General features: G+C 35.5%; 1 protein-coding gene across 1 annotated transcript in view; it reads left to right on the top strand.

Annotated features, from left to right (window-relative positions):
• The window catches only part of IPO8 (importin 8), a 79,056-nt gene that overhangs the window by 12,457 nt on the left and 44,016 nt on the right, over nucleotides 1-22,583 (top strand). Inside the window, exons 3-14 of the mRNA XM_049625227.1 lie at nucleotides 1,104-1,260; nucleotides 4,309-4,467; nucleotides 5,468-5,624; nucleotides 9,079-9,168; nucleotides 10,906-11,000; nucleotides 11,853-11,937; nucleotides 14,234-14,368; nucleotides 16,193-16,292; nucleotides 19,544-19,620; nucleotides 19,907-20,023; nucleotides 20,455-20,544; nucleotides 21,987-22,152. Coding sequence (XP_049481184.1) covers nucleotides 1,104-1,260; nucleotides 4,309-4,467; nucleotides 5,468-5,624; nucleotides 9,079-9,168; nucleotides 10,906-11,000; nucleotides 11,853-11,937; nucleotides 14,234-14,368; nucleotides 16,193-16,292; nucleotides 19,544-19,620; nucleotides 19,907-20,023; nucleotides 20,455-20,544; nucleotides 21,987-22,152 — 1,428 coding nt within the window. The remainder of the gene's footprint in view (nucleotides 1-1,103; nucleotides 1,261-4,308; nucleotides 4,468-5,467; nucleotides 5,625-9,078; nucleotides 9,169-10,905; nucleotides 11,001-11,852; nucleotides 11,938-14,233; nucleotides 14,369-16,192; nucleotides 16,293-19,543; nucleotides 19,621-19,906; nucleotides 20,024-20,454; nucleotides 20,545-21,986; nucleotides 22,153-22,583) is intronic.

Raw genomic sequence — 22,583 nt, 5'->3', positions numbered from 1 at the left:
TCAAATGATTTTTGTTTTTATCCAAAAAAAAAAAAAATGGAAATCTTAAGTAGAATTGTCTTTTTCAGACCTTTGTTGAATCAAAACTAATGAAAGAAGAGCTTATAGTATGTCAAGTTCATGGCTTCATTAAATTTCAACTGTATTACAGGCAGTGTAGAACATGTTGGTTTATTCTTTGTGTTATAATGCTTCTGTGAACCAATTTAGTTTTATGTTAAAACTGGGATGAAGGGAGGGTATGGTGGGGCAAAAAGGGAGAGGAGAAATTGAAGGGAAGAAAGTCACACGTCTTTGTAGTTCACATTTCTTTATTATATATTATGTATATATAAGCATATGATATTATAAGTGAGTATTTACATTCAGTATTCAGCTGGGGTAATTAGAGAGCTTCACTTTCCCTATCAAAACCCTGTTGTAGTATGTCAGCTTGTTTCTTTCAGAAGCGTTTTGCTAACTATTGAAGATGGCTGGAAAGAATAGGAACAAAATGATTAATTATGTATTTTGATAGAAATAAACAGCTGAGAAATTTCCTGAGGTTTTACAAGAATATTTGAAGGCTGATGTCCTTTTCCCTATTATTGTATTTATAAGTGGTAATTATTTTAGAAGGGTTAGACAAAAATTAGCAATATTTCAAATATGGTAGTATGTGCAGGATAGTAGCCAGTGAAAGAAAATAAACAGGAAAAGCAGTCTACATGAAGGACAGTAGAATTTCACCTGTTGTAAACTCAGCATAGGCATTATGAACTGTATGATTTTTATGATATTAAAGTACATTAAGATAGTTTCATTTAGACTACCTGGTATTTAGTCTAAGGATGCATACTTGATTCCTCGATCATTTTTCTGTCATATAAACTCGGAAGCTTGATTTAATGAAATGTTTTCTGCTTAAATTTGCTTTACGAGTTAAAGAGAAACTTACATTTCTTACACATTTTCCCTTCCCCAGTTTGCTATTTATAATTGTAAGATTTTCCATTTTTGCTGAGTATCCTGTTTAGCAGGGCTTAGCCTTGCATGCTCTGTAAAGCTGAATTAAAGCCATCTTTTCAATACTGCTACATTAGCATTGTTTTCCTCTATCTTAGCTGCCATTTACTTGAAGAACATGGTGACACAGTACTGGCCTGACCGAGAACCTCCACCAGGGGAAGCGGTATTTCCATTCAACATTCATGAAAATGATCGCCAGCAAATACGTGATAACATTGTGGAAGGAATAATTCGGTCTCCAGATTTAGTGAGGTACATTATACTATATATGATTAGTAGCAGGCACAAAATACTTGGATGGGAGAGGTTGGATTTAATCATCAGCTTCAAGTTCGTATTTCTAAAGAGGTAAAGTAATGAAGGTGGGCACTCAAAAAATATTGTTTTACTTATTTGTCTTTGCATTTGTAATTATTTGCCTCAGAATATTTTGGAAAAGATTTAGTTGCCATAATTAGCCACAAAGAGTTAAGGCAAAAATCATACTTAACTAAGATTATATAAATCCTTGCTATTTAAATAATCTGTGTTCTTAGTTATGGTTTCTTTACGTTTTACTATCTGTTTCTGCCACTTCCCCCACCCTGATACAGGGAAATTGACTTCTGGGAATTTTAACCTACCACTTTTCTTTATACTTTACCTATCTTTTTACTCATTTTTTATGAACTGAGTATCTTTTCCTTTGGAGAAGACAGGATAGAGTAGGTATAAGCTAGAAGATTGCCTCTGGTTTTTATTTTTTATTGTTTTTAAATTTATTTTATTTTTAAAAAATGTTTATTTGAGAGAGAACATGAGCAGGGGTGGGGCGGGGAGAGAGGAGGAATCCCAAGCAGGCTCCATGCTGTCAGTGCAGAGCCCGACGTGGGGCTCAAACTCATGAACCATGAGATCATGACCTGAGCTGAAATCAAGAGTCAGATGCTCAACCCACTGAGCCACCCAGGAGCCCCTGGTTTTTAAAATTCAGGTTAGAGGGTCAACTGGGTAGCTTAGTGGGTTGAGCGTCCAGCTCTTGATTTCTCAGCTCAGGTCATGACCTCGCAATTTGTGGGATTGAGCTCTGCATTGGGCTCCAGGTTGATGGCATGGAGCCTGCTTGGGATTCTCTCTCTCCCTCTCTCTCTGCCCCACTGTGGTGTGTGCACTCTCTCAAAAGAATAAACAAACAAACAAACATAAAAATAAAATAAAATTCAGATTAGATGCTATAGAGCAGCACTGTCCAAGAGACCTTTTTATGATGATGGAAATCTATAGCCATGGCATGACTATTGAGTACTTGAAATGTGGCTACTGTAACTGAGGAATTGAATTTTTCATCTAATTTTGGTTAAAGTGTTAACATAGAGCTAGTGGCTTCCCCTATTGCACAGCAGAGCTCTTGAGTCATAAAAATTTTGCAATTTTAAAAAAGGAAAAATAGATTTTTTTTCAATGTGAGCTTGTAATTAAGTTTCTGTTGAAAAGGGAGGAGGGAAATAGGTGAACCTGAGGTAGGGGAATGAAACTGTTTAATGTTAAGAGATGAGATATAGCTTTATCCCCGAGTGTCTCATGTACATAATGTCATAAGCAGTAGTAGGGGAAAAACGTGGGAGGAGAACAAAAGGAAGGAGAATAAACATTGAACTCCTCTTTGTGTAGTTATTTTGTTAGTTAAGAGGAGAAAGTAGGCATATTGATTAAAGACAATCGCCATTATTCTCAGTGGGGTGCCCAAACGCCAGTCTGGCAGTGGTTCCCCTATGCTACTGTCATGTGTTTGTGTCTTGTCAGATCTTTACATTTCCTCTCTGAATTGTGTGATCCTTCCACACAGTAATGTAAGAAAGGATGGCTGCTCATTGCCATTCTTGGTGTGATTGGAATAAGAAAGGGTTGACGGGGGAGGGTCACCTGAAGGTGAAATTTAGAAAAATGAAAAGTTTCAGTTTTGTTGCACACAAATATGACCTATTTATTGTTTAGGAACAACTGCTGGTGGTGCAAGAGGAGACGTTTATCTTTGTTATGAGGCAGTTGCTTTATGTCCTTAAGGCTTAATTGTAATCACTTTTGAAGAACTGTTTTCAAAGTTTAAGAGTATTGCAAAGGAAATTTTTCAAGTGGATTTTGTAACATAAAGTAAAGGTATTATTTTGGGAGTTTCATTTCAGAGAATCCTAGTTATTGGCTATTCAACTGAACACACAGTTTTGTTTCCTAATCATTTGCAAATGACCACATAAGGACATATTGGTTGTTTGTAGAAGAAAAATGTTTTCCTTATTTTTTTTTCAATCTCAATACAGTAGGGATCCCATTGGAGAAATGATTACCGACTTAAACGTTATGAGGTCACATCTTTTATCACTTAACTTTGTGGTGTTATTAAAGAGAATTCTCTCGGGGCACGTGGGTGGCTCGGTGGGTTGAGCGTCCACCTTTGGCTCAGGTCATGATCTCACGGTTCGTGGGTTCAAACCCTGTGTCAAGTTCTGTGTTGACAGCTCAAAGCCTGGATATTGCTTCAGATTCTGTGTCTCCCTCTCTCTGCCTCTCCTTCACTCACACTCTGTGTCTCTCTCTCTTAAAAATAAATAAAACATTAAAAAAAAATTAAAGAGAATTCTGTTTCATGACTTTCTTACTGCCTTTTTCTTCATTTCTTTGCAAATAACTCTTAGCTTTCATCTTCAAGAATTGCCTGCTAATAGTTTCTTATTCTTAAAGTAAAGAAATTATTACCTCAGGAAGCTTTGATAGGAGCAGCATACCGTGTTGGCTATTAACTGATAATGGATGCTTCAAGGTTTTGGCTCACAGAGATGCTTCCCACGGTTATGACGGCCTCTGTTTTACCTACTTTGACTATTTTTAGACTTTTTCCAGTTGAAATTATACAATACTTTATTTGTTTTGTTTTGTTTTCCCCTTAGGATATAATAACCAAAAGCTGGAAAATTTTGCAGAGCTGAGGTGGATTTGTTGCCTGTTTTGTTTTTTTTTTGGCAAAAATTTAAATGAATTTTTATTTTTAATTTCTTGTTTTTCCCCAAAGCTGTATTTAGGATAATCCTGTTTGAAAATTTTCATTCATTTTAGGAAATTACCTATTTTGTTTGTTTCCATAAGTAAAGATACTGAGGAAGTTTTCCTTTATAGGACTGTTGTTTTTTTCCCCCTACCCCTGATATGTAACTATATAATATAGGTAAATAGGAGTTAGAGTGTTTTTATGAAAATTATTAGAGGTGTTTGAAACCTGATATTTATAACTACTTAGATTTTGGACTTTTTTCCCCCACCTTATAGAGTCCAGTTAACAATGTGTCTCCGTGCCATCATTAAATATGATTTCCCTGGTCACTGGCCAGCGGTAGTCGACAAGATAGACTATTACTTGCAATCACAGAGCAGTGGAAGCTGGCTTGGCAGTTTATTATGTCTGTATCAACTGGTGAAGACATATGAGTAAGTTGATTTCTGTTGGCTGAAGATACCAGTCTTGTGTTACTTAGAAAGGATTAAATTGCAATAGAGAGATCTGCTCTATGGGTGTTCTGCAAAATCAGGTTAGTTTGGGAAATGTTAGGTTAAGCACAAACATGTTTATTTACTACAGTTATTCAAAGAATCTTTAATCTGCTATTGTACATTGCTAATCTCTAAGGCAGTGATAAGATATGCAGTGTTTCTTGAATTTGTCAGTTTCAGAGGCCCATTTAGTAACAGCTTTCCTTGGAAACTCTCATATAGAGGTACTCTAACATTTGTGTTCAGGTGGGTGCATTGTTAAGTAAACCAAACATTTAACTTTTTGGATGCAAGATGTTGAAGTTTCTTTGCTAGTAACCTTCTTTTCGATAGAAGTTGCTTGGGAGATAGGAGACTAGTGTCACATTTAATAGCATTGCTTTCTGGTTTCTAAGAGGATTGCTTCCTTCTTAGGTATGCAGAGTCCTATAGTTAAAAACTAGTTAGTTCAGACTCTGTAGAGTCTTTAGAAGATTATTTTAAATTGGGAGCAATTGAAATGATCTAAGAACACCTAAGTTTGCAAGCTATTTTAACTTCTCAATTTAGCGTATTATAAGAAGAAATGTTTTTTTCCCCACATTATAATAGGATTGTCCATTTAAAAAGGCATATCAACTTGTATTTTATAGGAAGAGTTGTGGTATGATGAAAATTTAGTAGAAAAATTCATTTAGGAAATTTGCAAAATAGTCTAGAATGCTTTTAAATCAATTTAAATCTTTCTAGAAAGATTTTAGTTTCGCTGCCTAAAACAGGGATGTGCTCTTTCAAAGTTTCTTCCAAGTTTATTCTAACAGTCCAAACAAAATGTTAGCCAGTGTTTGGAATGTTTTGTTAGCTTTATCTAGTTTAAAAAATATTTTTTATTCATTATTTATAGCTCTTTTGTAGGGGGGGAAATGATTTTTTTGTCTTTTTGTCTTTGCTCATGTAGATATAAGAAAGCAGAGGAAAGAGAGCCTCTTATAGCAGCAATGCAAATATTTCTGCCTCGTATTCAGCAACAAATCATGCAGCTCCTTCCTGATTCCTCACATTATTCTGTTTTACTACAGAAACAGATTCTGAAAATCTTTTATGCACTTGTTCAGGTAAGTTTCTACTGCAGAAGAAAAATATAGGGTCTTGTAAATATGACATATGGAAAGTGCTTAATAAATGTCAGTTATTAAAAATTATTATATATTCTCACATGTATTTATTTATTTTTTAAAAATGTTTTATTTATTGAGGTTGGGATGAGGGGAACAGAGAGAGGAGAGAGAGAATCCCAAGCAAGCTCTGCACTGTCAGCATGGAGCCTGATGCAGGGCCTGATCTCACAAAACTGGGATCATGACCTGATCCGAAATCAAGAGTTGGACCCTTAACCGACTGAGTCACCCTGGTGCCCCTCACATGTATTTCTTAAAAAAACAAAAAACAAAAACAACCTCATGAGAGAATAGGCTCACAGAAATTAACTTAGTCATCCAAGGTTATCTTAGTGGCAGAGCTCAGAGTCACTGACTATACCTTTCACTCCAGTGTCTGAAGTGCTGGGTAAGGAAGAACCAGGGTAATTAACTGCCCCTAAATTACTTGCTTAATCTGTCAGCATTCTGCCTACTGATAAATTAGGATTATGGGAGAAGAGGAAGGAAAAGAAGAGGGTCCCTCTTTTACTGGGAAATCATACTGGTGATAGTTTCTTTGCAATTTGACCCAATTTAAAGCTAACAAAAAAGATTTAGTACCTCATTTTTCTTCACTTAAACTACTTCCTTTTTCTTATCTGAAAGCTGTAAAGAACATTAATATGAGAGTCTAAAACATAATTAGAAGGGGACAGAGATGGAATGTTTTAAATATAAAAATATTTTAAATTTAATCCTTGAAAGATTTAGATAAATTATTTAGATCTGGGTGGAGGAAGAATAATTGTCAGGCTCTAAAGTGTTTGAAGATGAATGAGTCATATCTCTGTTAGCATGCCTTTTTTTTTTTTTTAAGTTTACTTATTTTGAGAGAGTGAGCGTGGGGTGGAAAAGGGGCATAGAGAGAGGGAGAGAGGATCCTAAGCAGGCTCCACACTCAGCGTGGAGCCCGACACAGGGCTTGATCTCATGACAGAGATCATGACCTGAGCCAAAATCAAGAATCATACGCTTGACCAACTGAGCCACCTAGACTCCTCTAACATGACTTTTTAGTTAGTCATGGCAAGAGGGTAGTGTTGTTGAGCTAGAGAGCCGAGATAGTTGGTTTTGTTCTTGGCTCCATATGCCACTTAATTAAGTACTTTTGTAGTATTTCAGAATATTTCACTTTAATAACAATTTATATTTTTAGATGAATCTTTTAAACTTAAAAAAATTTTTTTAATGTTTTTCTTTATTTTTGAGAGAGAGACAGAGTGAGTGAGGGAGGGGCAGAGAGAGAGAGGGAGACACAGAATCTGAAGCAAGCTCCAGGCTCTGAACTGTCAGCACAGAGCCCAACATGGGGCTTGAACTCACGAGCTGTGAGATCATGACCTGAGTCGTTTAACTGACTGAGCCACCCAGGCACTCCAGCATCTCTTAAACTTTTAATAGAGAATGATCTGATGTAGGGTTTTTTTGTTTTTTTGTGTGTTTTTTTTTTTCCAGCTTAGCCTTTTGTGGGGAGATGGAAGGAGGAGAAAGTGTATCTGAAAAGAGAGAAGAAACTAGGATACTTGGAAACTATATTCTGCCCCCCCCCACCCCTGCCCTTTTTTAAAACTAATAGAGAAGGAAGATATATGGTACCTTTGGCTATTTTTTAAAACACTGTTCAGAAATTTTCCTTGGGAGAAGCACTCTACTCTGAGGGAAATATTTTTTATTCAGTGAGATGTTCTGCTGTTAGATAGAGGAACATCCCATTTATACAGAGGCTGGACTTCCCTTTCCCATCTAAAGAAGCATAGTAGGAATCAGGAAGTAAGAGGCTGATGAAATGATTTTCCTAAAGCCTCCACCTCTGTTTGATTTGCTAAGAGGGCAAAGTCTAGAATGTTTTCTCTCAACATTTGCTGCTGCAAACATAAAAAACCAATGCAAACCCTCAACATTTTTAATCACTTTGGTAATCTATTTTATGCTACTACATTAATATGCTCCCTCTGGGAATCCTGGAAGCAAAAATTCAGGCAGCTTTAAGAGGTACCATACAAGGATAATGTATGGAGAAAGTTAATGTCTGATAATTTGGGAAGAGGCAGAAAAATTTATTTTAAGGAGTATGATACAATTAAGTTGACTTTGTCTAAGTAGCATTTATTAAACATTGTGTACAGAGCATGTGGATATTCCATACATACTTCAGAATTCAGTTTGTCCAGAAGTGAACTCCTCGTCACTCTCCCACTAATGCTGAATCCGCTCCTCCTCTGCTCCCTATCTCAGGCCCAAACCATTCCCCATTGCACTTAAGCTGGGAACTTCCTAACATGGCTTATAAAACCCTTCTGGCTCCACCTTATCTTTTACCATTCTTACCTTTGTACTTTACACTCTAGGCATACCGAAATCCTTTCAGCTTCATGAGAACGTCATGCCTTCAGCCTCTGAAACGCTGTACAAAAATACAGGAACACTCTTGTCCTTTATGCCCTGGGCAGTTTGTGCTCTTTCTCCAGGTCTCAGCTTGTGTATCACTTCTAGAAAGATGTCCCTGATCCCACCAGCCTGCATGAGGCGATCCTTCCATGTGTGCCTTTAACAATGTTGTACTGTTTTTTTATCTGTATTATATATCCTACCATATTGTAATTCCTTGTTTATATGTGTGTTTTCCCTAACTAGAGTGTAAGCATTGTGAGGACAGAGACTGCCTCTTACCTGTCATTGTGTTCTTAACGTGTAGAGGTTTCGAAAATGCATGGATGCAGAGGCACTGTGACTTGCCTCCTGTAACTCACAGTGTGGTTATAGAGTAGCTATGGTGTTGTGCTACAGTGTAGAGGAAAGTAATTGAACAAAGTGTGTCATGAGGTAAAGATTTTCATTTAAGTGGTTAAAATGAGTTCTCACCACAAAAAAAGGTAATTGTGTGAGGTGATGGAGGTGTTAATCTTATTTTGGTAATCAATTAAAAAAAAATATATATATGTGCATCAGATAATCACATTGTGTATCTTAAGCTTACACAATGGTATATGTCAATTATATCTCAATAAAGCTGGGGAAAAAAGTGGTTAAAAGGAAAAGCTTGATACACAAATGGGCAAATGGTAAAAATCACTTATCTAGAATCTCATGCTGAATAAATGAGACCTTACTGTAATAAAGTTTTTTCTTTTTCATTTAAAAAGGTTGCAGAGAAACAATTCATGGCATGTATACTTCTAGATTTTCAAAATTTTAGTTTATGTATATATGCTATATTTAAGTTAAATTTACGTTGAACCATATGAAATCACCATTTTCATGGTCAAACGTTAACCATTGGATGTATTTCAGCCTTCCAATATAGGTGAAATTGTGGCTTTTTTTGGAGGGGAAGAATTATTGTTTGATGACCTCGTTCTTTTGCTTTCAGTATGCATTGCCTCTTCAACTGGTGACTAACCAGACCATGACAGCGTGGATGGAGATCTTTCGAACTATTATTGACAGGACAGTTCCTCCTGTAAGGAAGGGCTTCTGTTCTTCAGAAAAATTGGGAAAACTTGGGTTTGGGATATTTGTGGTGGGCCAATTGATTATCTCAGCCTGCTATTTGTAAAAACAATTACTATTCTCATAAAAATAGTAATACTTATTTTTATAAAGTTCAGATAAGCAAAATTAATAAAATATATTCTAAATACGATAAGAACCATTTTTTTTTTTAATTTTTAAAATTAAGTTTATTTTGAAGGAGAGAAACCATTTTTAAAACTTGGTATTTATTTTTCTGGCCTTTTTTCCCCTCTGGATCTATATATGGCCACATTTTATTTATAAAAATAGCATAGGTAGGTACTGTTTTGAAATTCATTTTTCATTTAAAATCTCTTGTAAATATTTTTTATTATGAATGTTTTTATATTGTCATTTTTGTTGAATGCTTCATTTGCTGGACATTTAGGTGGCTTTAGGGTGTTGGTGTTTGAACTATAAGGATGTATGTAGTTAAATTTTTATGTACATACACTATTATTTTCTTTGGATAAACTCCTAGAAGTGTTTAAGACTTTGACAGATCTTATAAAATGCTCTCTAGAAACATTGTCCTGGATTATACTTTATTAAGTAGGGACTGAGAATGTCTGTCATGTTAAATTCTAAAGTTGCCAGTTTGGTAGATGAAAGATGGTGTCTCTTTTTTTTTTTAAATTTTTTTTTAAACATTTATTTATTTATTTATTTATTTATTTTAACATTTATTTATTTTTGAGACAGAGAGAGACAGAGCATGAATGGGGGAGGGTCAGAGAGAGGGAGACACAGAATCTGAAACAGGCTCCAGGCTCTGAGCTGTCAACACAGAGCCCGACGCGGGGCTCGAACTCACGGACCGTGAGATCATGACCTGAGCCGAAGTCGGCCACTTAACCGACTGAGCCACCCAGGCGCCCCAACATTTATTTATTTTTGAGAGGCAGAGAGTGAACATGAGCTCGGGAGGGGCAGAGAGAGAGGGAGACACAGAATCTGAAGCAGCCTCCAGGCTCTGAGCTGTCAGCACAGAGCCGGATGCGGGGCTCGAACCCAGGAACTGTTGAGATCATGACCTGAGCCGAAGTCAGCTGCTTAACCAACTGAGCCACCCAGGCACCCCCCCCCCCCCCCCCGCCTTTTTTTTCTTTTAGTTCTTTTTTTTTTTTTTTAACATTGACAGTGTATCATTTTTATCTGTAATAACAGTGATGCTGTATTTCACTAGTCAACCTAATAACTAGTCAAAATAAATTACACATTTTTAAATGTAAGCTTGTCTTCAAATATGCAATATTCTTTCTTTTATCCATATCTTGGGACAGATTATATTGAGGTTTAATTTATATACAAAATATACAAAACTTAGGTAACAGATCAGTGAATTTTGACAAACATTTCCCTGCATCACTATTTCCCAGATCAAGATATAAAACCTTTCTGTCATCCCAGAGTTTCCTCAAGGGACATGGTGTTGTGTATTTTGTTTTACATTCATTTGGGCCTTTTGAAGGTAGGAGATAAATGTGAACAATAGCATTAGTTAGTTGAAATTTGCTTTGCTTATTTAATTCCTACCTAGCAATCCGTAAGTAAGAATTTGCATTTGTATGGCAACTTAAACTCACTATAATATTAATTTATAATAAGATTTATTTTGCTTTTGTTATTTACATAAACCCCTTTACCATGCAGGAATTTAATCTGGGTGTTTTTGTCCCCTTAGGAGACTCTGCAGATTGATGAGGATGATAGACCAGAACTAGTCTGGTGGAAGTGTAAGAAATGGGCACTACATATTGTAGCTCGTCTCTTTGAACGGTAATTCTGTTTACTAGATTTGTGATCTTATGGTCAATACCTCAGTACTGAATATAATAAAGCTCGATAGGTCCCTTGATGCTTCACAGTATATCACTGTAAGCCTTGTTTTTTATTTTTGAGAGAGCGAGAGAGTGAGCGAGCGAGTAGGGGGAGGGGCAAAGAGAGGGCAGGATACAGAATCTGAAGCAGGCTCCAGGCTCCAAGCTGTCAGCACAGAGCCCGACTCAGGGCTGAAACTCAAGAACCATGAGATCATGACCTGAGCCAAAGTCAGATGCTTAACCAACTGAGTCACCCAGGTGCCCCTCACTGTTAGTCTTTAAAGCCACAGTGGGCAAAAAGAAGTCACCCTTTGTTTGTTTTAAGGTAGGCCTGACTGTGATTATTGGCTTTGAGATTATAATGATGTGGACAGTCTTCTCTGGTCTTTCTGTTCTTCTGTAAAAAAAAGAATGGGCATGACATTTTTTAGTTCATTGGAAATACCTAGGAATTGTACAAGAAGGTGCATGGCTACTTAGTTCCATAAGAAAGTTAGTGAAATTTAATTATTGATGCATTTTTTGAAAAAGAAAAAAGAGTCATATCTAATATTTTTATTTGTAATATTTGCCCTTTAGGAACTTTTGGTTAAGTAGGTGGAAGCTTCTGTCTGAAATTTTAAGTATGGCCCAGAATCTAAGTACAAGCTTATTATGATTTCATCTTGGGGCTTGTGGAAAAGGGGCAAGTGTTAGTTTTCTGCCCACATAGCATAGATCTTTCACCAAGGGATGGTATTTAAACCACTAAGCATGCTCTTGTTTTAAAATTTTACAGCATTTAAACATTTTCTCTTTGTGTTTTAAGATATGGAAGCCCAGGAAATGTCACAAAAGAATACTTTGAATTTTCTGAATTCTTTTTGAAAACCTATGCAGTGGGAATTCAGCAGGTAATAAACGTATGCTTTTTAAATAGAAGGACAGTTACTCCTGAAAATAGTTGTCATTTCTATTCATTTAAAAGTAGATTATGAACATATTAACACATTATATATTTATAGGGGATAAAATGGCAGATCTGGGAATCTAATATAGTGCAGTCAGTTTTAGAACCAAACGTCCTAGGGCAGCTTGCATAAGAAGTGTCCTTCCAAACTCCTAGATGCTAGATTCAAAGCTTTTAAGTTTATTGATACTGATGTCACAGTGACCAGTGCTTAGATTGGGTTCTTCTATTAACTCTTGGACCTCTTATGGGTTTCTTATTCTCTGTTCGTTTGATCTCCCCTCTTTGTTCTAAACTTTTATATCAGAAGATTTATGTAATGAATTGATTCATTTCAAGAGAGCTTGAGCTCAGAAATTAAGATCTTTGGTTGAGAACTTACACATTTTTGTGGAAGTTGAGGAACCATTCTCTACAGTGCAAATTAGAAGTTCTTGAGAAATAATCCAAGTTGATATTAATATTTAAAACGTACACAGGACATTTGGGCATGAAGATTGGTTGATCTGTATTGCCATTTGAATCACATTTTTGTTTATATTTCAACAAATAAAATTTAATAACTATTCAAGCACTGGCTGTTTCAGGACTACAGTGAGGAAGCAAAGATTAATCAGACATAGTAAAAGGCTTTAATGATATAGAGGGTGTTTCTAGATTTTTATAAATCTATGCATATTAGTCTTCTTTATTGTCAGTGATATCAAGCTAACTGCCTCAAACCTGTCATCATAGATGGAGTACTTCCTTTTATAGATGATCATTTTGTCTACTATCATTTTATAGATTATCATTTCTAAAAAGTACCTTGCAACAATTCAGGAAAGCTATGGCTGTAATTTTCTCACAAATTATTTTGTTGGCCCACAAGACAGTCTGTAGGGAATATTAGTGAATAATGAATAAAATTATCTGTTCAGCCTTTCAGTATGGAAACTAGGATAATCAGGAAGCCAGGCAGTTCTGTCTTCTATTATTTCCACTGCAGTTAAACTCATTAACCATCTTGAAGTTGATGCCTTCTTGAAGTGTGTTCGGCCGAGTTTTTCCAGTGTCATGTAAACATGTGTATGTTTTGTATGTACATTCACATTCAGATTTGATGGCATTGCATCTATGTCATAAACTATTTGTACGTTGGTTATTTAAGATATATATTCCTAGCATTTAAAAATTACTTTCTTATTAAAAACTGTTGTCTCCTTTGCTGTTGTTTCTTTGGGTGAGCCAAACTGTCTAGGAAGACCCATGTTCCATAGCATCCCCTTTTGGCCTGCATTGCAGAAAGGGCATCTAGGCGATGGTGGGACTTCTTACAATGCTTATAAACCTAATTTTACATAACTTGAGCTGAATTTATGTTCTGAGTTCATCAATTCTGTACATGTTTTGAGAGAACTCTCTTTATTTATTTAGCAGTTTAGGTTTAAGCTTGCTATCCTGAAGTGCTCTGGGACCAGGAATTGGAAGATTTGGATTTTGTCATAGTGCTATCTCTGATGGGCAGGTCCTTGGGATAGTCATAAGCCACTTTGGGCATGGTTCCTTCCTTAGAAACAATTTAAAAAAAACAAAAACAAAAACTTTTCAGTTTTGTGTTATATTTACAAAGACTTTCTGTGGTGTGGGATTATAAAATAAAATTCTTCGATATTTTCTTCTAGGCATTCTATGCTTTCATTTTTGTTGTTGAAATAGTTCCCCATCTGGAATTAATTTTGGGATGGAGTTTAGTTAGGGAGCCAATTTATTTTTGTTTCTTGGGGCTAATCAGTTGTCCTGATACTGTTTTCTGGATAACTTATTATTTCTCTTCCAATTTGAAATGCAGCTTTATCAAATAATTAAAATCTGTTAATGGTATCTCTTGCAGTATAGATGTTTTCAGTGTTCATTTTGTGAAGTCTGTTATTATTTCTCTTAACCGGAGTCTTAACTTATTTGAAGAGCTTAGTTACATGGAATAGAGCATAGACTTGTGACTTGTTCTGCGTTGTTCCACAGGTTAGAAGTAGGACAAAAGGCTGGAAATCCCAGTGAGACGTCCTTCAGTTCAGTATAACTTGGATCCATCTAATTAAAACTGCCCACATGTTTTCTCACAAAATATTAGTTTCTCTAAAAATCAGTTTATTTGTATTTTTGTGGATTCTGGGTTTTATGTCATGCCTAAAATGCCCCTCCCTTTAACCTTAAAATTATTTATGTTCTCCTATACTTTCTTTCCCATTTACCTGTAGGTACTACTAAAAATTTTAGACCAATATAGACAGAAAGAGTATGTAGCCCCCCGTGTTCTTCAGCAAGCATTCAACTATCTCAATCAAGGGATTGTTCATTCTGTCACCTGGAAGCAGATGAAGCCACACATACAGGTCAGTGTCAGGGAATAGCTCTCCAAAATTATTCTCTGGTTAAGTTAGGTTTTCTAGACACTAATCCTGTATGTCATATTTAACATATTTTTATTTCTATTAATTTCAAATGTGTGCAGTCTTATATTTGATAGGAAGGGCTTGGAAATTTAAGTATTTGAGAAGAGTGAAGCTTTCAAGTTTAATAGAGTTGTAAGACCTGGATTCATTTGGTCTTTCTTGGAGTCTCATGTGGCCTTAGTTTCTCCTCTGTTCAGTTGGCTAGTATTTTTCTATCCTTCTTATCTTCTTTTTTTTAATGTTTTTATTTATTTTTGAAAGAGAGACAGCATGAGTGGAGGAGGGGCAGAGAGAGAGAGAGAGAGGGAGACATAGAATCTGAAGCAGGCTCCAGGCTCTGAGCTGTCAGCACAGAGCCCATCGCGGGGCTCGACCTCACGAACCATGAAATCATGACCTGAGCCAAAGTCAGACGCTCAACTGACTGAGCCACCCAGGCGCCCCTCTATCCCTCTCATCTAAAGGTCACTAGGATCAGATGTGGTATTGTATGCAATAGCATTTTGAAAAGAGTCACCAGGGCTGTACTAAGGTAGTATTATTTTGCAGTAGATGAAGCCTGAAGCATGATCATTTTCTTTTGTAGATAGAAGCTAATGAGGTTTTTATTTTTCTTTTTGGCTTAAGTTCTGTAGCAGAAGTTATAGTTTTCTGTTTTTATATCAATTTTTACTTAAAGATAGAATTCAGCCTCATTAAAAAACAAATGAGAATCAAAAATTATGAGCCATTAATGAATAAATTCTTGTATGTATGTAGATAATTTTAGGTAATTCAGGGATGTTAGGAACTGAATTTTTTTTTTTTCTCAAACTGTGAATTCTTAAATTCTGTAATCTCTATGATAGTTCCTAAAAGGGAAAACACATTTCTTTACTTTGCCTTTGGTGTCCAGGATGGAATTTGCTTAGTATTACCTTATTACTGGTTTTATAAATATAATATCTTTTGTTTTCTGTAGACCTCTTAATAATATTTGTCTAATCCTATTGATCAAATAGTGATAATTTCTTTGCAGTTAATAATGGTACTGATTTCATTTTATATGCTATGTTCTTATAAAGTAAGAATGGATTTTTTTTCTTTACTTGATGCCTTTGGCCTTATTTTTACATAGCCATTGTATAGGAATAAGAAAAGTCCAGTCTCTTGGTTGAATTTTTTTCTCCCAGAATTTAATTTGGAATAAGTGAGAAGAGATGATCCTATTTCTACATGTATAATTGTTAAATGGGCTTAGTAGAGCATTAGCAGCAGATGTGATTTTTTTTCTGACTGAAACCTGCATTTCTAGAGTAGGAAATTAGGTTTTTGAAAGTGGAAGAGGAAAAGAAATTTTAATATTGCTGGCACGTTGACATTTAGGACCAAAATGGAAATGTAAGAATGTTCACAATAAGAAATACAATAATAAATATAATCTTGGCTTGATAATTATCTCTCTTCCTTAAAGAATTAAGGTGTGTTTAATATTGATCTGTTAGTAAAACTTTATTATCCCTGCTTTTGCTTCCAAGAATAGCATTTCCATTCATCTCTTTATATTTTAATCAGTTGTTTAAAAACAATCTTAAGTTTAATTCTGTCTGCCCCACACCCGCAGGCTCTTGCTTTCCTGCTTTCCCCTCAGCCAACACAGGCTGAACACAAAGATTAACAGTTTGGAAAACGAACATCAGAAAGGCTATCAGTAAATACATTATTAATATTCCCCAAATTTGAATAGCCTATAGCCATTTGTTGTTTTGTTTTTTCTCTTCTTAGAATATCTCTGAAGATGTGATTTTTTCTGTGATGTGTTATAAAGATGAGGATGAAGAACTGTGGCAAGAAGATCCATATGAATATATAAGAATGAAATTTGGTAATCGAGATGATTTTATTCCTCATTACATTAGTCCCTTGATATGTAGAGTAATATAACTTAATTTATATTTTTAAGCAGATTTTATTGCTGTATTAAATTCCCAAAGTTCTGTTTTACATGAGAAACTCTGAAGAGTTTGATGTTCTCTTGAGCCAGTGGACTTGAGGCCTTTGAGTGTAGAAGATGGAAAGCTGTTTTGTTCACCCCTCTTAGGGGTGCCGAAGCAGTCATGGAGCCAGCTACAACGTTTTCTGTTTTGATGCTGATCTGGAGGGACCATCCCTATCTCTACCTTTGGGAATACCCATTTGTAGGTTGGGTTGTTCTTAGTCTGGATCGTTTGGATTTCTGCATATTTTAGGAGCATTCCAATTTAGTATGCTTCTTTATCTTAGTGGCTAAGTATTCCAGAAGAGAGTGAGATTACCACTGTGTGGTCCCGTTCTCTGGAGGTTCTTTTTGCTTGGATCTTTCTGGCAGTTATTGAGTTGTGTAGGTTGCCTGAGTTCATTCCCTTTTACCCTGGTTTAAATGAGTCGCTTCATGGAATACTGTCACTTAACATAGCAAAATGTTGTTTGAATACCTGTTTCTCCTGCAGCTTAGAGCCATTTGAGGGCAGGGACTTTATCTTGTTTATTTGCTTTATGTTGCATTCTCCATCCCTCCTACACCTCTCCATTCCTCTACTAGTATTTGGCTCTAGTCTACCTTCAGTAAATGTTGAAATAAATAATTGATAAAATTAGCCCTGCCCAAGTCATGATGAAGATAGTGACAACATGGTGCTTTTCCCTTGTTGGGCCAGGTGTCTCTGGCTACTTCAGTTCAGTCTGCTGGTATAGATGCTAAATTATTGGGTTATATTATTTTTACAGTGCTTTGTACTTAGTATTGTTTGGTCTATTGAGTGAGGGAATGCCTCTTGTCTTGGAGACAAAGTATGGGAAAAGAAAATGAATGAGAAACAGTATTTACCATCTGCTTTATCCCTCCATTCTACCATTTCCTTTTGAAAGTCATTTCACATATGCATGATTTATTTCTCCTTCCTAACGCTTTTGTTTTCTGGAAAAGAGTGATTAGCCTATCTTTCTTCTGTCTTCTTCAAGATATTCTTTTAGTGTTTAGTTTTTCTTTAATACCTGTGTGTTTTTCTAATGTGCAGAGTATTTGCTTAGTGTTCAGGAAGCTATCATTATTTCACTTTTCATGTTGAATGAGATAGTATCTCAGTTTTTAGAAATATAATACTTAAGAGCTGTGAGTGTTGATTGATAGAATTTACATTTTATTGATTAAAATAATATGGACAATTCAAGACTAACTGAAGTATTTTTTGAAAAATAATCTTTTGTGTACTAGAACATAGTGCCTACTATTTTTTTACTTTTGGATATATTGGATGCATATATTTTGGATACATATATTTTACTTTTGGATAACTATAGGAAAGAATAATTATAGAATCGTGTAATTTTCTTTTTACATTTTTGTCATTTATAGTTATTTACATGAACAAATTATTCTTACCTAAATGCATTGACTGATACTAATAATGTTTTTAGATTTGGTAAAAACTATGAGAGCTCACAGGTTCCTGATGTTACGACATTATGGGTGTGACGCTGGCTTGGTCACTTATTTCTAAATTTTATTAAAAATTTTTTTTAATGTTTATTTATTTTTGAGAGAAGGAGACAGAGCATGAGCAGGGGAGGGGCAGAGAGAGAGGGAGACACAGAATCTGAAGCAGGTGCCAGGCTCCGAGCTGTCAGCACAGAGCCGGATGCCAGGCTGGAACTCATGAGCTGTGAGATCATGACCTGAGCCAAAGTCAGACGCTTAACCGACTGAGCCACCCAGGTGCCCCACTTGGCCACTTATTGTGTGACTGTGGGCAAGTTACTTACCCTCTCTGAGATGCAGTGTTTTCAGCTATAAAATCAGCAATGCTAATAGTGTTGGGAAGATTAAGCAGGATAATAGTTTATTAACTTATTTAACTGCTTAGAGTAGAATGTTAGATGGTTGTAAAATCTTAGCATAGTGCCTACCAAAGAAGTAAGTGCCTGGTACAGTAGGTAATCTCATTAGTATAGTGCCTGGCACTCAATAAGTGATAGTTATTAGTATTATTACATTTGTATTTTATATTTTGGCAAAGACTTAGATTTTTTTTTTTTTTATATATTGAAATATGGGCATATAAGATACTTTCCAAGTTTTCAGATTTTTATCTATAACTACCTATTCTGAAATTTGTGAAATTTTTCTTGACATTAAACAGTGTGTTTTAAATAGGTGTGTATTCGGGGCGCCTGGGTGGCGCAGTCGGTTAAGCGTCCGACTTCAGCCAGGTCACGATCTCGCGGTCCGTGAGTTCGAGCCCCGCGTCAGGCTCTGGGCTGATGGCTCGGAGCCTGGAGCCTGTTTCCTATTCTGTGTCTCCCTCTCTCTCTGCCCCTCCCCCGTTCATGCTCTGTCTCTCTCTGTCTCAAAAATAAATAAACGTTTAAAAAAAAAAATTAAAAAAAAAAAATAGGTGTGTATTCAATAAATGCCCATTGAATACCTGCTAAATCTACCTGTTGACAGAGCTGAGCGCTGGCCTAGCAGTCCATCAAGGCTTTTACATTTGTGGTTCCTTGGCTTGGAGAGCCTTCTCTTTAGAATTCCATGTAGAGTTTTCTCCCTTATTCATTCAATTTCTGCTTAAGTGTTGCCCTAACAGAATTAAAGATGGTTTCCCTGACACCCCATTTCCCTCACTCTCCATACTCCATCATTCTCTTTCTCCTTATCCTGTTGTATATTTGTTCTGAGCCTGACTTATTATGTGTGTATGTGTGTATATGTGTATAATTGGTTTCTTTTTTTTCCACCATGTGAGCTCTGTGAGGGCCCTGTTTGATCTTTGTGTCCCCAGAGCCTAGAACAGTGCTGGCACATAGTAAGCACTAAATAAATTGTTGTTGTTTTTTGATAGAAAGCACTTTTCCTGTGAAACAGATATGCCAGCCATGTATTATTCTCTTTAATATGCTTGTTTAAAAGGACAGCCTACAGAGTTTGATAAATAATTGTGCATGGGAGCACCGGTATACCTTTAACTTTTTTATGCTATAAACCAGTGTCATATGTGGACTGTTTTATTTTTTTGTTTTGGAATAGTGGTCAGTCAGGTTTAAAATCTATAATAAGCAATTGTATTTTTACTAATGTGGTTTAACCTTTTAAAATCTTAGATATTTTTGAAGATTATGCTTCTCCCACCACAGCAGCCCAGACTCTCTTATATACTGCTGCAAAGAAAAGAAAAGAGGTATGCAGTAATTCTTTTTAAATCCAAGATTGAGAGGTGCACTGTGTGGATTTGACACTCTGTTATACCCCTAGTATTTGACAAATTATATTATTCATTATAACCTATCACTTTAGGAATATTTTCTGTCCTAGTAAGGGAAAAGGGTTGTTTTCTTAATTATAATTGCTTGATAAAACACAGTAAGATGGCTTTAGTTTTGAAAATTTGTACATCCTATTTAATACTATAGCAGTTGGGCAGTGGAAGCTCACGTAGACTAAAACAGATTCTTCTGTTTCTGTAGGTGTTACCAAAAATGATGGCATTCTGTTATCAAATCCTGACAGACCCGAACTTTGACCCTAGGAAGAAAGATGGAGCCCTGCATGTGATTGGTTCCCTTGCTGATATTTTATTGAAGGTTCAACTACTCAAAATATAATTTACTTGAGCATAGGCAAATGAGAGGATATGACAGTTATGAATAATTTAAAACTTGTGACTGCTTCTGCATAATTGATTTGACTGTAAACATCCTTTTCTCTGTCACCCGTTTCTTTGATTAAAACAAAAATTTTACTTTGTCAGTTTTTCAGCATGAAACTGTTGCTAAATTAAAAAAGGATGCAATATGACTTTAGTGTTATTGCTGCAAAAGTCAATCAGTATCAAATTATTTTGTAAGGTACTATTTCTTGTTTTAAAACATACAATATGTAGGTCAAATAATTTTATAAAATTACACATAGAAGTATACTAAGCATAAGTCATAATAAACACTTTATTTGGTTGTGATTTTTATATATGAAAAAGGCATTGATAAGTTAAAACTTCATATCTATCTCCTAACAGAAGAGTTTATTCAAGGACCAAATGGAGTTGTTGCTACAGAATCATGTATTTCCACTATTATTGTCTAACCTGGGATATCTTCGAGCTAGAGTAAGTTTTCCATATTTCCATTGTGTTTCTTAAAATGTTCATTTGTGGGGCACCTGGCTGGCTTAGTTAAAGGAGCATATGATTCTTGATCTTGGGGTTGTGAGATCGAGCTTCACGATGGGTATAGGGATTATTAAGAAAAATAAACTTTTCTTTTTTTTTTTTTAAGAAAAATAAACTTTAAAAAATGCTCATTTGTAAGATATTTTTTGAACTAAATGTTTTTGGATAAATTGACCTTTTACCATGTATCGGAACAAAATGAAGTCAGTCAGACTGACCCTTATGGTCACATAAGCTGAATACAGAACAAACTAATAAATAAAGGATTTATGGATTTTAATTCCAGCTGCTTTAGATTTTCACTCTAGCCCCACTTGCTGCATTCATAAAACATGGAGTGAGAGGGATAATGTTATAGCAATAGTACAATGTAAATTTGTAAACTGATTAATTTTCAGTGTCCAAAACAACCTGAAATTCTAGTTTGGCTAAAACCTTAATTAGTACAGATAGTATATTAGGTCGATATGCCTTAGAAAAATGGAGAAGATAATAATTCACATAAACTTATTTGTGTTCTAAGTGTATATGACTTCTGGAATCAATATCTTTTATGGAGAAATAAAAATAGAACTTTAATTCGAGAGCCTAGTGTTTATCTTTATAATTACATCAACACAAAAAATGTCTTGCTATAAAGAACATACGTTAACAATGTCTTACACACTAAAGCCTTTTTATAAACAGATGGCAACATTCCCTGGAGAAGTATTTGGGCACATGTAGATTAGAGGTATGGAGGGCATACAAGTGTTTTTATAGGTAGGCTGTAACCTTTGACAGGCTGTGTGAATTGTAATTCTCTTGCTAAAAGTCTTTTAGCAGTAAAACAAATTACCGTTAATTGTGTCTTATGTACATGGAGAATTAAAGTAATAATATGATTCTGTGGTCTAATAGTTTAAAGTTTGGTAATCTATATAAGATTTAAAATTCTTCATACCTTATATGAGCAAAAAAGTTTGCTAAGTCCTTACATGAGTAAGGGAAAATAATATTTCATTTGTTTGCTGGGAAGGCCAGCAAATGAAAGTTAAACGTTGGTTTGTAGTAGCTCTTACATATAAATAACACATTAGTTATGACTCATAATATTTATTAAGCATAAACAGGATTTCTTTTTTCAGAGATGCTTCAGTTAGGCCCATTTTCTTTTCCCTGTGAAAAATTGCATATAGATAATTTAGAAGTAACAACTGCCTTTTTAAATAAAAAGAGTGGGAAGTCCAGAAGTTAAAAACTATGGGTAATATGCTACCCTCCAAAAACAAACAGTACTTGGTAGAGTTAATGATATTTTACTAAGAAGTTCTTATGTGCATGACTTTATTATAGAATGCCACAATCCTAACAGTTTCCTACTTAATTTCTTCTTATAGTCCTGTTGGGTACTTCATGCGTTTAGTTCTTTGAAGTTTCATAATGAGCTCAATCTGAGAAATGCAGTCGAACTGGCAAAGAAGAGCCTGATTGAAGATAAGGAGATGCCTGTCAAAGTTGAAGCTGCCCTTGCTCTTCAGTCATTAATTTCTAACCAGACACAAGGTAAAGCCAAAAATACCTTTTAAAGGGTTTATGTTATTTTATTTTTTGAAATCCTTTCTTATCCTAATAAGGATGATTTCTCTGAGTCTTCAGGTGCAAGGTTTAGATTTCTGAGCTTTTGTTCCCTCAGAATTTTATAGCAGTTTATCCTTGCCCTTTTCAGGAGTTCCTATTGACTGGTCTCCAGAAAAATTTTGGATTAGGAAATAAGTTGATAGTTATTGGCCGCTGGGGTAGGCTGGGAATCAGGAGACCTGGTGTCTAATTTTGATTGTGCTACTAGGTTGCTGTGTAAGCCTGTGTAGAGGCATAACATCTGTCAAGGGTTAGCTTTCCATATATTTAAATTCAGGGGATTGAACTAAATGGCCTCAAGAGACCTTTCAGCTCTAGGACTCTGATTCTACTAGTTCGGAAAGTAGCAAGTGGAA

Source organism: Panthera uncia, chromosome B4 (genome assembly GCF_023721935.1).
Source record: "Panthera uncia isolate 11264 chromosome B4, Puncia_PCG_1.0, whole genome shotgun sequence".
Lineage (NCBI taxonomy): Eukaryota > Metazoa > Chordata > Mammalia > Carnivora > Felidae > Panthera > Panthera uncia.
The sequence above is the reverse complement of the archived record's forward strand: the minus strand, read 5'-3'. Positions and strand labels throughout refer to the sequence as shown.